The sequence below is a fragment of the Nuphar pumila genome, chromosome 17 (genome assembly GCF_984573655.1).
Source record: "Nuphar pumila chromosome 17, dmNupPumi1.hap1.1, whole genome shotgun sequence".
Lineage (NCBI taxonomy): Eukaryota > Viridiplantae > Streptophyta > Magnoliopsida > Nymphaeales > Nymphaeaceae > Nuphar > Nuphar pumila.
The window spans coordinates 344547-363802 of record NC_143265.1 but is presented as its reverse complement, the minus strand read 5'-3'; the positions used below and the strand labels follow the sequence as shown (position 1 = coordinate 363802).

At 38.4% G+C, this 19256-nt stretch overlaps 1 protein-coding gene across 2 annotated transcripts in view; it reads right to left on the bottom strand.

The window, feature by feature from the left end:
* Positions 1 to 3498: 3498 nt before the first annotated feature.
* LOC149811280 (E3 ubiquitin-protein ligase IPI1-like) overlaps positions 3499 to 19256 on the bottom strand; it is a 54386-nt gene continuing 38628 nt past the window's right edge. For both annotated transcript variants that reach the window (XM_089992615.1, XM_089992616.1), the window contains 3 exons: positions 4862 to 4887; positions 4366 to 4759; positions 3499 to 4257 (listed from right to left, as the gene is read on the bottom strand). In XM_089992615.1, the coding sequence (XP_089848741.1) occupies positions 3738 to 4257; positions 4366 to 4759; positions 4862 to 4887 (940 nt within the window). In that variant the 3' untranslated portion in view covers positions 3499 to 3737. The remainder of the gene's footprint in view (positions 4258 to 4365; positions 4760 to 4861; positions 4888 to 19256) is intronic.

The window sequence follows — 19256 nt, the reverse complement described above, 5'->3', positions numbered from 1 at the left end:
CCTCAAAAGCACCCTTTGGCATCCCTTTCCTATTTCAAATGAAACATGACGGCTCCAAACAGCTATGCTATGTGTCGATTACTGTGCATTGAACAAAGTCACGATGAAGAACAAGTATTTATTGTCATTGATAGTGGACTTATTTGATCAGTTAGGCAATGTCCAAGTCTTTTCAAAGTTAGATTTTTGATCGGGTTACTGGCAGGTGAGGATTGCAGATGGTGATGAGCCAAAGACAACTTGTGTCACTCACTATGGTGCCTATGAATTTCTGGTGATGTCATTCGGGTTGATGAATGCTCCGGCCACATTCACGACATTGATGAATAAGATTGTCTACCCTTACTTAGATAAGTTTGTGGTAGTCTATCTTGATGGCATCGTGATCTACAGCAGCAGTATGGAGGATCATGTTGGGCACTTGTGAACAGTGTTTCAGGTGCTGAAGGAGAATGACCTTTGTGTAAAGTGAGAGAAGTGTCTCTTCGGACAGGAGGAGATCAGATTCCTTGTCCACGTTGTTGGGTGTGGTTTGCTATGCATGGACAGACGGGCAAAAGATAAGAGTCATCCAGGAATGGTGTCCACCAACCAAAGTACCAGAGTTGCAGTCATTCCTTAGCTTGGCAAATTACTATCGGCGGTTCATCAAAGGCTACTCTCTCATTGTTGCGCCCCTCACAAATTTGCTGAAGAAGACTAGGGTATGGCTCTGGACAGGAGCTTGCCAAGATGCCTTCAATGTCTTGAAGAAAGCCTTGGTGAGGTAATCTATGTTGCGATTGTTGGACCACACAAGACCCTTTGAAGTCCATACAGATGCTTCAGACTTTGCCATTGGCGGAGTTATCATGCAGGAAGGACATTTGATTGCTTACGAGAGTCAGAAGTTAAAGGATGCTGAGAGACGCTATACTATGCATGAACGTGAGATGATGGCCATTGTGTACTACCTCAGGACCTAGTAGTGCTACCTTCTAGGTGCCCAGTTCATCATCAAGATGGACAATGTCACCATGAGCTATTTTCAAATGCAGAAGAAGATGATGCCCAAGCAAGCTTGATGGCAAATGTTTTCGACTTTGCGTTAGAGTATAAGGTGGAGAAGACCAATGTTGTTGTTGATGCCCTGAGTCGCAAGGCTAAACTGGCGGCTGCACGGGTGGAGCCTTCCAAAGTTCACTTGGAGGGTGCATTGCTGGATCGCATCCGCGAAGGCATGCAGCAAGATACAATGACGCAACACCTTGTCTCTCTTGCACAAGCGGGGAAGAGTCGGCAATTTTGGCTACGGGATGGCTTCCTCGTGACAAAAGAAGGACGTGTCTTTGTGTGGCATTGAAGAAGCCTCTGTCGTGAACTAATTAAGAAGTGTCATGATACATTATGGGCCGGTCATTCAGGTCAGAAGCGGACCTTAGCACTTCTTGAGCGTGGTATTGTTGGCCGTAGATGAGGGACGATATGGAGGAGTATGTGCAAACATGCCTCGTCTGCCAGCAAGACAAGGCGACCAACCAGAAGACTGCCGACCTCCTTGAGCCTCTGCCTATTCCAGAACATCTTTGGGAAAGCATTTCCTTGGACTTCATTATTAGTTTGCCAAAGATAGATGGCTTCAGCTCTATCTTGGTGGTGGTAGATCGTTTCTCTAAGTATGTCACCTTCATCGCAACTTTGAAGGAGTGCCCCGCAGAGAAGACTGTGAAGCATGTTGTGAAACACTAGGGTGTACCAAGAAGCATTGTGAGTGATCGCGATGCTCGCTTTACGGGCAAATTTTGGCATGAAGTGTTTCGACTACTTGGCTCTGATCTGTTATTTTCAACAAGTTTTCACTTACAGACAGATGGGCAGACAGAGCGTATTAATGTACTGTTGGAGCAATATCTCATGCACTTTGTTAGTGTCAATCAGAAAGATTGGGTAAAGCTCCTAGACATGGCCCAATTCTGCTATAATCTTCAGAAGAGTGAGTCTTCTGGCCACAGCTTGTTCGATATAGCCACAGGGCAACAACTGCTGACTCCGCATACTCTAGCCGCACAGAAGAAGGGAAGGTCATCCTTTGCCTATCAGTTTTTTTGAGACTGACACGAGCAAACCGATTTGGCGAAGGCGTTTCTGCACAAGACGGCTAAGAGAATAAAGAAGTGGGCGAACAAGCACCATCGGCCTGTTGAGTTCTGTGTTGGGGACCAAGTGTTGGTGAACCCTTATCCTGATCATACAAGCATTTTATGTAGACAGCACCACAGACTAATCAGGAAGTGTGAATGACCATTCACCATCACCAAGAGAGTGGGCAAGCAGGTGTACAAGTTGGACCTGCCCCCAGACTTCAAAGTGCACCCGGTATTTCACGTGTGTAACCTAAAATTGTTCTATGCAGACGAAGGAGATCCGGAACGCAGCGTACTACAATGCGCTCCTATCCTGCAGAGGGCCCGGGCAACATAATGGGTCAAGAAGCATCTCAGCAAGATCCTTCGTCACACGGTCAACTACTTGGGCGAAGCGAAGAAGTATTTTGTGTAGTGGGAGGAGGCAACGGAACCGACATGAGAGCTAGCATTCCAGATGAAGTCCGGGTTTACCATGAAACAAATGGCATCGAGAGCGGCGCATGATTTGAAGGGGAAAGCATGTTTCCTTTTGACCTATTTTATACAGTTGTGTCTAGAGTCTGTTTTACTTTAGTTGAGTCATGATGTAAGTGTTGAGTCACTTGTAACTTTCTCTGAGCCACCCTTGTACCTCGATTCAGGTTGATCAATACCCTTAAGGGTTAACCCGTAGATCTGAACTATAAGATGACCTCGGGCAAAATAGTGAATGAATGCAAATGCATTGAGCTTTCTTTGTTCACCCTCATTGTGATTACCTTCAAGTAGATTGCAATTTCTCTCCCTCTTGCACTCTCTATACTCAAAGCTTCCACAATGGCAAGCGAGCGACCAGATAGGCTTGCGACAGTAAGAAAAGGACCGTCACGCCATACTAGCCTGTTGAAGAAATAGGCCTTGACACAATCGCCAGCTCCAATTTATTCTCATGAGCTAGTCTCGCAAAAGCCTCTGATTATGTAAGGGAAGTGATCCTTTTAGTAAAACACACAACAAACAGATCACAGGCAGCCCTTTTTCATCATAGATAACTTTAGGGAGCCAGACCCACATTTCAGATGGTGTAGGGCATGCTGGTGTGACACGGGCCTCACACCACGATCCAAGGCTTCTCATAAATCCCTCACATCAAGGAGAGAGTGAGACCCTGAGCCCAATAACTAGGCTTTCTTTGGATCTCCTTCACATTTGAGACTTGAGAGATTCAAATGCACCCTTATTTTTTTCCTTTCTTTACTTTTAATCTTTGGCGCTGATTGGAGGTTAGTCCAAGAGTAGGTATTGTCGTCGTCATCCCTGGCCGGTGGAAGGATTGGGGGGTGCTTTAAAACAAACCACATCTCGTCAGAAGATGGCCAACAAATCCGCCCAGTGAGGAACACAACAAACAGGTTCAGAATCATTTACAAGAACCAACCAGACCCGGGACTTCATGTGACCTTCGGGTTGTCTAAATTGTGAAGCCAAACCTCATACAAGATTAATACAGTATCAATTCGCTTGTTTGGGTAAGAGGGGTCACTTCCGCAGTATGGAAATTTACAGACAAAAAACTCACAAAAAGATTTGTAATCTTTTCTTTCTGAATCAACCAAATACCAATGTTCGCTTTTACATGAAGGGCTGCATCCGTCGGATGTGAACATTCTGACGGTAGAGGTTGTCTTGCCGACTTTGCCCACCTCTCTCCATTGCATACCTTCTGGAAAAATGGCCTCTGCTCATGGAATCTGCACCAAGGGTCCGAGGATTCTGATTTGGGTGGAAAGGGCCCCACCACTGGGATTCACTATCAACCGGAACCCATGGGAGTGACACAAATCCTTCTCTACCACGAGCATAATACGGATCGTGGTGCCTGCCCATACTTTCTCCATCAAGGTGACTCCTATTTGCAGATCCAGCTAATGCAATTCCATAAAAAGCAGCATTACCAGCACCACCTCCCACTGAAGAAACAAGAGCCAAGCCTCTAGGCCCAGTTCTTGAAGCAAATGGGAAGGCGTGCATAGTGGAAGAAGATCCAGACTGTTGCTGGAACATATGGCCACCATGAACACGGAGATGACCTTGAGAGTCCCCAGCTGGAACTAGCGAGGAAAACATACTGCTGCGTGGACGAGAGGCAGACCTGCAATGCAGCATGCCAAGAAATAAGAGTTTATTTAAGCAGATAGAAAAGAAAAAGGTAAACACCCAACTAATCCGAAGTATCTTAAGAAATGGCTGATGAGACTACCCATGGAGAAAAGGATGAGGATAAAGGAAAGGTCCTGTCCTATGCAGACCATTTAGCTCATCCCTAGGCAACCTCATAGACAAATGAGAAGCAGGTTGATCAGCATCGCTTAGAACACCACCAGCCAAAGGAAATGGAAGGGGAGGATGCCTCCAATTGTGAGGCCTTGGCTCATTAAAACCACGGGAATGCACCGGCTCACCACCTGCTGTACCCCCGACCCCATTTGGATGGTGATGATGAGAGCTGCCAGCAGCACCACCTTCAGCAGAATTGGAAGATGGATGACTCATAGCATGTGGAAAACCATGAACAGCAAGGTATGGGCACACATGAGTACCGATTGAGGCATTTGAGTGATCTCCAAACATCAAACTTCCCAGCAGATCATAATCTTCAAACAGACAAGGAAAAGGTCATGCGATGGTTACATATAGAATCCTAGAATTTCTTTTTTTATCTAATTAATCAAAGCCAATGCAAAAGAGGCACTCACAAGAGTTTGATTGAGATTCTCCCTCCCTGAAAAAGACAAATATTCCACAATCAATGACAAGTAAAAGAGAGGGCAAAAAAAAGAGAAACCTTGACATGGCCGGAACATTTCCAAAAAATGCAATGAGAAGAGTGCATAAAAAGTTTGACTTTTCTTTTCAAGAAAATCTATATTTTTGAGTGTTCCACTTATCAATCTCTTAGTCCCTATTTTGTTCTCTTGCACCAGTGAAGTTAGTGATTTCATGCACCAAAAATATTTCAACATGTTTATACTTATAGACCCACTAAAGGACAGGAGGCCATGTGAGTAAGAAATTCATGCAGTCACCAATGACTTCTTTTTTACATGGGGAAACCAGCACTGGGTCGGAAGACTGGCCATGCTGGGGGAGCTGGCAAGCTAAGACCGCGTCCAAAGACGTAAAGCCCTGTGGTCACCCCCCTCACCCTGCTACTTTGGCATGTGCACAGGGAACACTCATGGTGGGATTCAAACATGAGGCACAGGGCATAAACACCCCTAACACCTGCCCCCTTAACCCATTGGGTGCCTCTGCAGGGCTGCCACCAATGACAATCTATGTAGTCAAAAGCGCTAGGCGGTGCTTAGTCAGTAAAACCCTAAAAAGACTAGGCGGCTATGTCACATGGGTGTGGGTACGAAGGGTACGACACAACAATTCCAAAAGATGTGGGTACGAGGACACAGCTATATATATATATATTACAAGTTGAGCATGTTGCACTACCACTAGCACTTAAAAACTTCCCTTCATTTGCTATCACACAATCAAACAATTCAAACCAAAAAGACCACATAAGAATAAATCAACAAACCATACATGACAAAATCAAGAACTATCAATCAAAAGAAATTGAATATAAACTTTTATAAACTGAATATAAAGTAAAAATATATATCTAAATTTTCAACTTAAATATAGAAAGTACACATTTATATTGAAAATGTAAAATGAATACAAACTGAATATAATGTATACACTTAAATAATAATCTGAATATAATCTTTTTTATTAACCACCTTGGGTTGGAAAAAAAACCACCAAAATCAGGTCCTTAAGAAAAAACCAACAAAAACACAAAATAAACAAACCCTCATTCTAACCGTAACCCTCAACCCTCGTTCTAACCCTAGCAAAAAAAAACACCCAAAAAATGAGATGAAAAATCATTTTTGTGAAAAAGTAACCACTGAAATGAAAAATCATGAGGTTTCCATTTCTCCTTCTTTCATGAAAACATCCTATAACGAAAAAAAGGGAAAAGAGGTAGGCTCGCAATCACACCCGATTGTGGAGTCGTGGAGGGAGGGAAGACGAGAGAGGGGGAGAGTGAAGAAGAGGGGAAACAGTTATCGTAGTGAGGGGGACCAAAAAGGCCCCGCCTCTTTGACCCAAGTCAACACCCAAAAAAAAATTTGGTCGGGTCAAGGTTGGACCCGACCCAGCACATACTCGCACCGCGTTCAGTACCCGTACCTGTGTCTAGCCATGTCGACACGGGTACGGGTGGTACCCGTGTTGTGGTATTGCATGTCTATGTGACATAGCTAGGTGGGACTAGTCAGACTAGTCGGTTCCCCGATTAAAAATGAAAAATATACAAAATACACATAAAAATATGTTTAAATCTTTTGGTAGTAAGATGTTTTCATCAGACAGATGCACAATTACACATGCTCTCACAATATTTATATATAGGGAAAGTATTTTGCTACTAATTAAGGTAAGGAACTAATGAGCTAGAAATCATAGGTGCAAATTGTATCGACCCAATCTAATCACATAGATGTGTTCAACATGGTTTGTTTGCAAAGGATCAAGCCTTGGATCGTGCTTTTTTTATGTAAAAATGCAATCTTTTGAGTTATGAAATTTTGGCACATTATTTTTGGACCCCTTTAAAAACCTAATTACTTGTCATAATCACATGATTCAAAACAATTTTCCTACTAAACAAACCATGTAGATCACATCCATAACATTTGATTTACAAAAAATTAGAAATTTTTGAAGAAAAAAGTGATTTCTACTCATTAGTTTCTTACCTTCATTAGTAGCCAATATATATATATATATATATATATATATATATATATATATATATATATATATATATATATATATATATATATATATCCAGCATAATCAACAAAATAAGCTTTCAACCTTTCACAGAAAAATTGATTGTAACATACACATATATTTTATTCATAGCATAATCAGAATATATATACAAAAAAATCATACCTTTCACCTTTCACAGAAGCACAGTAACACATACATATATAAATAAAGTATTACATAATAAGTAATACTAAACATGCTTTCAGACTTTTATAGAAAAAATTACAAAAAACTCACACATATATATCTCACATTCAGCCTTTAACAGGAAAATTCATCCGGAACAAATTCACACATATATAAAAAACATAATCATTTAAAATTAACCCCTCCCTTTGTAAGTTAAAAAAAAGTTATAATAATAAAAAATAACTAAACTGCCCTTGCACCTAGGTGAGGGCAGCTAAGTCGCTGATTAGGCACCCTAGTAGGCAAAATTGGTAACTTTGTAAGTTAAAAAAAAGTTATAATAATAAAAAATAACTAAACTGCCCTTGCACTTAGGTGAGGGCAGCTAAGTCGCTGATTAGGCACCCTAGTAGACACCTAGTAGGCAAAATTGGTACTTTTTAAGGTACCCACTCATTTGTAATCGTTTGTTGACTACTTGGCGCTTTTGACTACATAGATGACAATTGATAGCGTCATATTTCTAAAGAAGAACACAAACGATTACAAATGAGTGCACAACATCAAGTTTGATCATTTAATCAAGGGAGTGGAAGTAATTGTGTTGTCGCAAAAGGGATATGAACAATGGTTTAATCTTCAATGGAATCTTTGATCCAGTAGTGCAAGTGCCTTTTATGTTAAAACTAAAGTAAAAATTAAAGTTAGAGTAAACGTGCATTTGGATAAGGGGTAGGTTGGGCAACTTAAAGGATAAATAGGAACCCTCGTTAATGAGGATTCCTGAAAAATAAAACAGAGAGTATGCACATGATCAGCGAACCTATGTTCATTAGGGCATATTTGCATTTAAAGGTGTTGCACTTATTTCAATCAGTTGAATGCTGCTACTAGACATGCATAAATACATATTTAGTATGTCACGTTTGGTAACCATGTCTATGTCACGAAATACTAAAGAGAAAAAGATAATGTCATAAAGTGACTAGCAAATGCACAAGCACACAAGCAAAGGGCCACTAATGGGCAAAAATACAAGAAGCCACAAAGTGGCAACAAACACAAAAAGAGAGAGAGAGAGCTAAAAAATATAGAGCATCCATTGAGAATAGCTTCAAAGAAGCTTAAGGAATACATGGGACAATGCCCTTTTATTTATACACAAAATGGGACCCATGGAGGGGGGCTCCCATAGAGTCGTTGGAGGGGTCCAACGACTTTATGGTGGGACCCCTCCAATGATGAAATAAAAAAAGAAAAGGAAAAAGAAAAAAAGAAAAAACATATTAAAAAAGAATATGTGTGTTACAAGAAAATGACTATTTTACCCCTAGTGGGTATTACAAAATAAATATATATATATCAAAGTAGACATATATATTGAATATATATGTATATGTGTTTCTCTCTATACATATGTAGATATATATATATATGAAATACAATACAATTTAACACCCTCCCTCAAACACACGGTGAGATCACCGCGAGTTTGCTAAGGAGAAAGTAGAAGCAAGGCAATGGCAAAGCTTTGGTGAAGTCCGCTAGTTGATACTCAGAAGCAACATAGGGTAGTTGAATGGTACCCCTTAAGAATTCGTCGCGAACATAGTGACAATCCATCTCTATGTACTTTGTTCGTTCATAGAATGTGTGATTGCTAGCAATGTAAATAGCACTCTTGTTATCGCAACACAGCTTCGAAGGAGTAGAGAAAAAGATGCCCATATCTTTGAGTAAACTTCCCAACCAGATAAGTTCAATGGTAGTGGTGGTCATTGCTCGGTACTCAGCCTCCGTGGAAGAAAGGGAAACTTTCTGTTGTTTATTACATCTCCAATAAATTAGCGACTCTCCAAGAAAAATACAATAACTTGTTGTAGAAATACGATCATCGGGGTTACCCCCCCCCCCAATCAAAGTCAGTATAAGCAAGTAAATTAAAAGATGAAGAGGAGGATAAGAATAGTCCTTTTGTGATAATGCCCTTTAAATATCTGATAATCCTCATAAGTGCCGCCATGTGAATTGAAGTAGGAGCAGACTTAAATTGACTTGCATTGTGAATAGAATGAGTAATATATGACCTTGTGATAGACAAATATGTGAGTGAATCAATCAACTGACGACTATGTCACAGGGATTCGGCTAGCAGGGTGCCACCCGTGTGTCGACGCGACTCGACGCAGGTGCGGGTGCTGTCAACCAGACCTTGGGTGGGTTGACCGCACCCAGGGTTATTTGTGTCCAATTTTTTTATTAAAAAAAAAGTTGTGTCCAATTTTTTTATTAAAAAAAATGTTCTGGGGGCGCTACCCCCCCCAGAGACCCCCCGCCCGTTGACCGCGCAGCGGGACCCACGCCAGGGGGAGCCCCTGGACCCCCCTTTCTGCAAAGGCAAAAACTCTAAATCAGGCTCCACAACTCATTAGCTTGACCCCTGTCCTGCACAAAGAGGGCGCAGAGAGGGGGCTCGACCCCTCCCCTACACAAATTATATATATATATAGATATAGATTTTTTTTTTGCCGCACCCGCACCCATGTGACATAGACTGACGATAAGAACTGGGATCTGCTAAAGGAGTTTCATCATTGGCTCTTATCTTGACATTGATTATTTCTAGAGTCTCCACTTTCTTGTCATCAGTTAGGCTAGACCGAGCAATAATGTCGGATGCAAGCTTCATCTAAGATAGAACATACCCCCTTAGAGAGTATGTCACTTCAATCCCTAGAAAATACCTTAGAAAACCAAGATGACATATCAAAATTTTCATTGACAATATTTTTAATAAGGGCAATGTCCTTTTTATTATTTTCAGTGATGATCATATCATCCACGTATAATAATAAGATAGTTATGTGATCTCCTGTAGTCTTAACAAATAAAGCAATATCAATATAACAAGAAGAAAAACCATTAGCAAGAACTACTTTGCAAAATAAATCATACCAAGCTTTTGGAGCTTGTTTGAGACCATAAAGAGCCTTGTTAAGTTTTAGAACATTCTCTTTACCAATCTCAAGACCCGACGAAAGATCTGTAAACACTTCTTCACAAAGATTTTCATTTAAAAATGCATTTTTAGCATCAAGTTGATAGATAGGCCCAATGTCACATGGGTGCGGGTGCGGGGATTCGGCACTTCCAAAAAACCTGGGTGCGGGGGTGCGGTAGGGGCAAAAATGTAAATATATATATAAGGGAGAGAGAAAATCCTTTACGAAAAAAGGATTTGAAAAGCAGCTGACAGGAGCTGTCAGCAGCTGATAGGAGCTGACAGCTCCTGTCAGCAGAGAAAACCCTTTACGAAAAAAAGGAGCTGACAGTAGCAAAAAGGAGCTGTCAGCAGAATTTTTTTTTTTTTAAATTTTGCAGCTCAGCTGACAGAAGCTGACAGCTCCTGTCAACAGAGAAAACCCTTTACGAAAAGGAGCTGACAACAGCAAAAAGGAGCTGTCAGCAGAATTTTTAAAAAAAAAAAATTCGCAGCTGACAGCAGAATTTTTTTAAAAAAAAATTCGCAGCCCATTTCATAGGGCAAATTTTTTTAAAAAAAAAAATCCAAAAAAGAAAATGGACCTAAATGATCCTGGGTGCGGTCAACGCACCCAGGATCGGGTTGACCGCACCCGGTGTCGCACCCGCACCCGCTCCCGCGTCGACGCGGGTGCGGCACCCTGCTAGCCGAATCCCTGTGACACAGGATAGGCCATTGTTTATTAGATGCTAAAGCAATCAAGGTTCGTACACTAGTCATCCTAACTACCGGAACAAAGGTTTCCTCATAATCGATTCCTTATTCTTGGGTGTATCCTTTAGCAACTAACCTCGCTTTGTTTCTTTATAATGTTCCATCGCTCTTAATTTTGACCTTTATACACCCATCTACATCCAATAACCTTTTTTCCTAATGGTTGACTTACTATGGTCCAAGTGTTTACCTTCTTAAGAGCTTCTAGTTCAAGTGTCATAGCATTAATCGAATGTCGATGTTGCATAGCCTCTTTAAAATTGGAAGGTTCATCATTAGACAAGTTCTATATGTCGGAGAAAAAGTCACATGACACGAATTTTTTAGGTCTACTATTTTTAGAGGATCGCCTAAGTTGGTTTTCTTCAACTTGATCTTCTAAGGAGAGATTCTTGAGAGTATCTATCAAAAGCTTTTTGATGTTCATTTCCCTCACTCCGAGTATATACATGAATGTCATTAGAATCCTCATTGTGAGAATCATCAATTATGGGTGACAAATCATCATTTTGATGTGGATTGTCCTTAATATTATCACAAATTAAATCATTGTTAGACTTAGTTCTAGGTACTAAGTCAAATAGAAAAGAGTAATCAATTTCTTTAGACTTTTGAATTTCAAAACCTTTTTTTTCAAGAAAAGTTACATTTCTTGAGATATAGAGTTTATTGTTTTGCATATCATAACACCTATAACCTTTTTTATTTTCACCATAGTGAATAAAAGCACATTTAAGAGCTTTTGGTGATAATTTATCTTGTCCTTTAAAAAGAACAAAGCACTTACAACCAAACATTCTCAATCTCTTAAAATCCGAAAATATTTTGAACAAATTTTCGAAAGGGAAAATATTTTTTAAGGAGGAGGAAGGCATTCGATTTATGAGATAAGTTGCGGTAAGAATAGCTTCGGCCCAAAAATTCTTTGGAACATTTTTTGAAACAAGAAGAGTCTTTGTTGTTTCAATGAGATGCCTAGGATTCCTCTCGGCAAGACCACTTTGTTGAGGAGTTTTTGGACAAGACCTTTGATGTATAATTCTATTTAATTTAAGATAGTTTTGAAATTATTTTGACATGTATTCTCCTCTGGAATCGGATCTAAAAATAGCTATGTTGTTTTGAAATTGATTTTGAATAAGAACATGAAATTCTTTAAAATTAGAGAAGACATCGGATTTGTTTTTAATAAAATGCACCCATGTGTATCTAGTAAAGTCATCAATGAAGACAACATAATATGAATAACCTCCTTTGGATATAACGAGTGTCGGCCCCCGTACATCGAAATGCACTAGTTCAAATGGTCTTTTGAAAACGAAATTACTATGTGAATACGGAAGCGAATGCATTTTTCCAAGGATACAATCATTGCAAGTAAATGTTTTTTCATTACAAAATTTTTCCAAGAATGGAAAGAGATACAACTTGAAAATACTAGGATGACCAAGCCTCTTATGCCAAGTCTCAATATCTTTAGATTAAACATGATTACAAAAAGATTTGGATGGAAAAGACAAAAAAACTATGTAATATAGGTCTTCTCTTCTATGGCCTTGCCCAATCCGTTTCTCGGACCGGAGATCCTGCACATAGCAATGGATTGATGAAAAAGAAACACTACATCCAAAATCGGTGATTTGAGAAACCAAAAAAAGATTTAAGTTAAGTTTTGCAATAATTCTTATTTTTGTAACATAAAATTCTTTATTTTGACCATAAACTTTTTCAAGGTTTCCTATTCCTTCAACATATAATGATGTTCCATCGGCGGAGGAAACAAAAGGATTTGAAAGTATTAAGACATGGTTTTGATAAAAGAGATGCATTTGGAGTTGTCACATGGGTGCGGGTACGGGTGCAACATGGGTGCGAAGCAATTTAAAAAAAATGGATACGGGGACACGATTTTATATATATATATATATATATAACAATAATAAGACTCAGTGAAAGTTGTGCCCATTAGGAGACACGGCTATATATATATAACAATAATAAGACTCGGCTATATATATATATATATATATATATATATATATATATATATATATATATATATATATATATATATATATATATATATATTTTTTTTTTTTTTTTTAAAATATATAAAAAGATCGATTTTTTTTAGTTTTTATACATATTTTGCCCTAAAAAATAGACAAAAATAGACTCGGTCAAAGTTTACAGAGTCCGACACTTGGTTGACCGTGTCTGCCCCGTGTCCGAAGCCGCACCCGTGTCGGGGCGTGTCGACGCGGGTGCGTCGACCTTATAGCCGAGTCCGTGTGACTTAGATTTGGAGTCATATGAAAAGAGGCACTCGAATCAAGAATCTAAGAGGACATACCTGGAATTGATGAAATTGCAGCGTCGGAAGTGAAAGGTGTGGAGGAATTGATTCTCATAAATTGTTAGAGAGTTTCGATAAGTTGTGCAATAGAGTCTTTTATATCTCAATCTCTCTTTGGTTCTTCACTTGAATTGCTTGGAGTCTCTCCAACGGAAGCCACCTTTCTTTTTAGCTTAGGACAATCCGGTCGAACATGACCCAGTTCATTGCAATGGTGATAAATAATTTTTCTTCCACCACCATTGTTATTTTTTCAAAAGTGAGGTGGTTTATAAGTCCTCGCATTGATTCCTGATCTTGATACCACATGTACTTCATCAACATCCTTTTTTAAGGCCAAGCAAGTTTCTTCTTGGCATAAATCGGCTAATATTTCACTAAGAGAGGCAAAAGCCCTATGAAGAAAGGACCCTCTTAATTGTTCAAACCCAGGATGGAGCACATGAATAAATTGAAAGAATCTCTCTTTTTCTATTTGCTCTTGCCTCATCAAAATAGCACTTCCTTTCAATTGAGGTTCGAGAAGGGCAATTTCATGAAAAACCAAGTTTCGTTCGCTTTCTTGAATTTTGTAAGATTGACGCATATTTTGAGCTCCACATTGTTCATCTTTCCCAATCTTCTATTTTAGATTGGTATTCTTGAATAGCTTTGGCCTTCTCTTCTTCGTTCAAGGCCTTCTCTTCAGTTTCCTCCTTTGTAAGCTTTAATTGTGGTTCCGGAATGGTTCCACACATAACCCCAAAGTTTTTTACCTTTGAGATTATTTTTCATGGCGGCCGCCCACATCCTATAATTTGTTCCATTCAACTTGAATAAAAGATCAATCTTTGAGTCTTTGTCGGCCATTGCGAAGAAGAATGATGAAGAGCAACAAAAAGAGTGATAAAAAATACTTCACACTTGAAGAGGAGTATTCCAATGGTGCTTTCACAACCAAGGCTCTGATACCATGTCACGAAATACTAAAAAAAAAAGATAATGTCACAAAGTGACTAGCAAATGCACAAGCACACAAGCAAAGAGTCACTAATGGGCAAGAATACAACAAGCCACAAAGTGGCAACAAACACAAAAAGAGAGAGAAAGCTAAAAAATATAGAGCATCTATTGAGAATAGCTTAAAAGAAGCTTAAGGAATACATGGGGCAATGCCCCTTTATTTATACACAAAATGGGACCCAAGGAGGGGCTCCCATAGAGTCGTTGGAGCCCCTCCAACGGTCATATTTATGACTGATGCAGGGGTCCAACGACTTTATGGTGGGACCCCTCTAATGATGAAATAAAAAAAGAAAATAAAAAAGGAAAAAGAAAGAAAAAGGAAAATGCATATTCAAAAAGAATGTGTTACAAGAAAATGACTATTTTACCCCTAATGGGTATTACAAAATAAATAAATAAATAAATATATATATATATAGGTAGACACTTAGACATATATATTGAATATATATGTATATGTGTCTCTCTCTATGTATATGTAGATATATATATAGGAAATACAATACAATTTAACAGTCTATGTCTAACTATAGACTCATCACGAGAATTCTATTTTGGCCATAAATTTCTTGTTTGAGTGAAGTGAGGAAGAAAATTGTTACAAAAGTTTTTTACATTTTTCAAAAAGCAAGACATACATACATATGAATGCTCGTTACCACCCACATCTGTGGAAATATCTATTCACAAAATTTTAAGAAATGCGGGCCCGATTAATCATATCTATTTTATTCTTTCATTTTCTAAGAATTATCAATAACAATTATTCCTATTTATCCAACAATTCTTCCAACCAACCCTTAATCCAAATAGGTAGAAATATGTATTCCCTTAAAAAGGCGATTTCAAAAAGGTAGAGAACTCAACTTTATCGCATATTCCTTTCCCATTTAACTCAAAGGAATTGTAGGCTGGGTTGGAATTCAAGATTTCTAGCTGGTAGTTTTCAAACACATAAGTTTTCCTGCAAGACCTATCATCAATTTGAATGGGTTTTGCTACAAGCTAACGGAGAAGCTGAGATTCCCAGGAGCAAGAAAGTTGCAACTTGTGAAGTACGTGTAATGAAACAAGGTACAATGAAACAATAGTGAAACAAACACAATGCCAACAAAGGGCTTTAATAAACTCACTTAAGGTTGGTCACTAATGGACCAAATACAATCTCAAAAGAGATAAAAATATAGCTTACAAGCCTATAAGATGGGAAAAAACTCTAGAGAAAACCCTCAAATGCTTCTAAGAGCATTGAGGAATAACAAGGGAGTGAGGCTCTACAGCACATGGGAGGCAGACCAGCTCTTTGGACTACAGTCATTATTATGACGGTTGGGTGGCAGTCCAACGTCTAGTTGGACTGCCTCCCAACAGTCATATTTTGACTGTTGTGCCCAACAGTCATAATATGGCTGTTGGGAAGGTTATTTATTACAATGCTAAATTACATTTTAGTCCCTAGTGGACTGTACTATATGATAAAAGACAGAAATACCCTTATCGGGTATTTGAATACAAATTTATTTATTTTTAAGAGTAGGTTGAGGGGCATGAATCCATGAAACAATTTAACACCGAGGAAAGGAGACCATTGTTTTCCCCAGTGTGGAAGTGTTTCATAGGGTTTACGAGCCTATGGATCACTTTTCCATGGAAAAATTATAACTTTTGGTTAGATAAGAAAGTTTATCACATCATTGAGAACAGTTCATAGGCTATCTCAAGTGAGAAAGTAGCTTAAAAGTCTGCAAAGTTGACTTTTTAGGAGGCAAAGTTTCACATCATGATAGAAATCATGTCTATTGCATCAACACATCATTAAGAAATACTATATAAATATACCTGCTAAAATTGATTCTAGCAGTTTTTTTGTTCTTAACCCAAATGATCAACCTCGTAAAGAACAATTTTCTCTTACATCCTGTGACTGCTCCAAATCCATGTCATGGTGGTGGTACTATATCAAAAAGAAATTGTTTTGTAGGGCCATTTTTAAAAAGAATTTGATGTGTAATCAAATCCTCGTAAATTGCTTTTTGTAATCACTCTTTCTCCCTCACACTGAGGAGGTAAACAAGGAAGGATGGTCCCATATCGAGTCCAGACATGGAGGAGAATCAAAATGATACTCCAAAAGGTGTACAATGTCTCAGTTCAAGCAGGAGATTGGTGGTTTATGAAATGCACCATGTTCAATTGCTGACATAGGGCGGAGTGTGTCTTTTGCAGGGCATCACTGTTATTTAAATTCTTAAAACAAGGACAATCACTATTCTTAGCAGTATTAAGCTCAATTGAGTATATAAGTTATAGGATGCATAATATACTTCTTGATGCTCAGCAAAAGGAACCCATTTGTGACTTAATGAAATCATGCAATGCATTGGTCTGCAAAGATTTCATGAAACTTGCGGTGATCTTGCTCCTGAACAAAGAGTTCAGTTTCTTTCTCTGATCCATTATTGGTTTGAACTCTGGTCCTGACCAACCAATTTGTGTTCTTGAGATTCTTATTCATAAGTTCTGAACTAACACATTTTTCATTCTTAACCCTATCAAAAAATCAATCTTCCCTGAAACTTGACTCCCAACACAGGATTTCCAACAATAATTTACTTGGTCATAGATCTGCAGCTTAACCATAGTCACAAATATCAGTCTGAGCTATATCTCGACAAGGCAATTTCTCACAATAATATAAGTTTAGTCGATAAATCTCAGGAAATCTCAGAAAAAAAAACTTGGTGCTTAAACAATTTTAAAATATAAAAATAGTAGAATTAAGTAAGAAAATAACATGTTTAGATAATAAAATGCACATATAATAAAAGAAATAAGTAAAAAATATAAAAGAAAGAAGAAAAACGTGGTTAAGATATAGAAAAGAATTAAAAAGGGTAAAAGGTAACTCATACTATCGTGATATTATCCCGATAATATTGTGACATATATAAATTTTTGATATTTTCAAAATATTGTGATATTTAGCTTGTAATTGTTAAAATGTATCTCCAAAAACCTTGTTGTAAGTATAAATATATATACTTATATACTTAGAGATACATATGCATATAATATATTATATGTATATGTATCTCTACATATATAAATATATATATTTATACATATTCTATTTTCTTACCCAAAAAGGGTATTCTTGTAATCTTGCGCATATTCCATTTAGGAATATGTTGTAATTTATTTTTTGTATTTTGCATTTCTTTATTTTTTATTTTTTTTATTTTTTATATTTTTCATAAAGGTGCATTGGGGGTCCCCCAATAGAGTCGTTGGGGAATCCCCAACGACTCCTTTGGGAGCCCCCCCTTTGCACCCTTTTGCTTTGTATAAATAAGGGTGTTCCCCCTTGTAATTCCTTAAGCTTGAGAATCTCAAGCATTTGCTCCTTTTTATGAAATACATGCATTATTGCATGTTTATTATTTTTACGCTTTTTGCGTATTTTGTTCAAGTGTTGTGAGAGTGTTTTCGTGCACTTCTTTTATAAAGTATTTATGCTTGTATGTGTATTGTCTCTTCATAGACAATTTCACATGGTATCAGAGCTTGGTTGGTGATAGAGGATCGTGGGATTCTCTTCTTTTCAAAAACCTCGAAAAGTGTGCCTTCGGATCTTTGGAGGTTGGAGTGGTGGATCTTGCTTCTCAAATATTTTAGAAGGATCTTGCGCAAGCTAGCATTTGAAAAATTGTGTTGGTACATCATTTCTCCCTTTCTCTTTACTTCATAATGGGCAAAAAAGAGTCTCATTTTACTATTGGCTTCAAATTAAATGGGTCCAACTATCATATGTGAGCCGGAAACATGGAGGCTCACATAAAAGGAAAGGGGCTATGGGGTTATGTGCAAGGCACAATTCCGGAACCGGAACCCAAAATAATTGTGGTTAACGGAAGTGAAATCAAGATTCTTGAAGGAAAAGAAAGGGTTAAAGCTCTTGAAGAGTATTCTAATAAGCACGATGAATGAGAAATGAAGAATTTCAAGATTCTTTCTTGGTTCTTTTCATCCGTTGAAACTAAGATTAATGCCAACATTATTAAGTTCAAAAAGGCATCGGAAGCTTGGCATTATCTTGAGAAAATGTATACATCGAGGGATCTATCTCATAAGTATTATCTTCAAAAAAAGGCTCTCTCTCTTACTCAAGGTAAAATGACTATTAGGGAATATTTTGTCGATCTTTCCTCCATTTGGGACGAGCTTGCCATGCTTGAACCAAAATGGAGTGGAGAGGCAATTGAACTCCGTCACAAGCTCGTATGAGTTTATGTAAGCAAGGATCAAGTGTTCTTGTGGTTCCTTGTAATCATGAAGAAAGCAATGAGGTCAATGCCGTATCAAGACCCGGGAACAATGTTAAAACCTATCGTCCCCCTCATTTTAAATCACAAAATCAAGGTGAAAATGGTGGGCAAAGAGGAAAAAGGGACTATAGCAAAATTATTTGTCATTTTTGTAAAGAACCCGGACATATCAAACCCATATGTCCCAAATGGAAAAAGCTTCTTGCAATGGCTACCACCGGTGTACCACAAAAGGAGGAGGCATCATCAAGTGGGTCACTCTCTTTAAATCAAATAGTGGAAGCCCTTCAACCTCTTCTCAAGGGAGCTACCTCCGATGCCGCCGTGTCTACTTCATCTTTTCCAGGTAAAGTCTCTTGGCTTTTGGACTCCGGTGCATCTTTTCATATGTTCCCAAACATGTTTTCACTTTCCGATTACTCAAAAAATGTTTCTCCCACTTTTGTTTTCACTGCGGATGGAACCTCTCTTGAAATTAAAGGAAAAGGTAATTTTGAAACTCAAGATTTTTTTATTTCAAAAATTAGATTTATACCTAAACTAAACTTAAACCTTCTCTCTGTTTCTCAACTCTCGGACCATGGTTGCGATATTAAATTCTCTTGTGATAAATGTTTAATACAGGATCGTCGGTCCGAGAAATTGATTGGGGAAGGCTTTAGAAAAGGAGACTT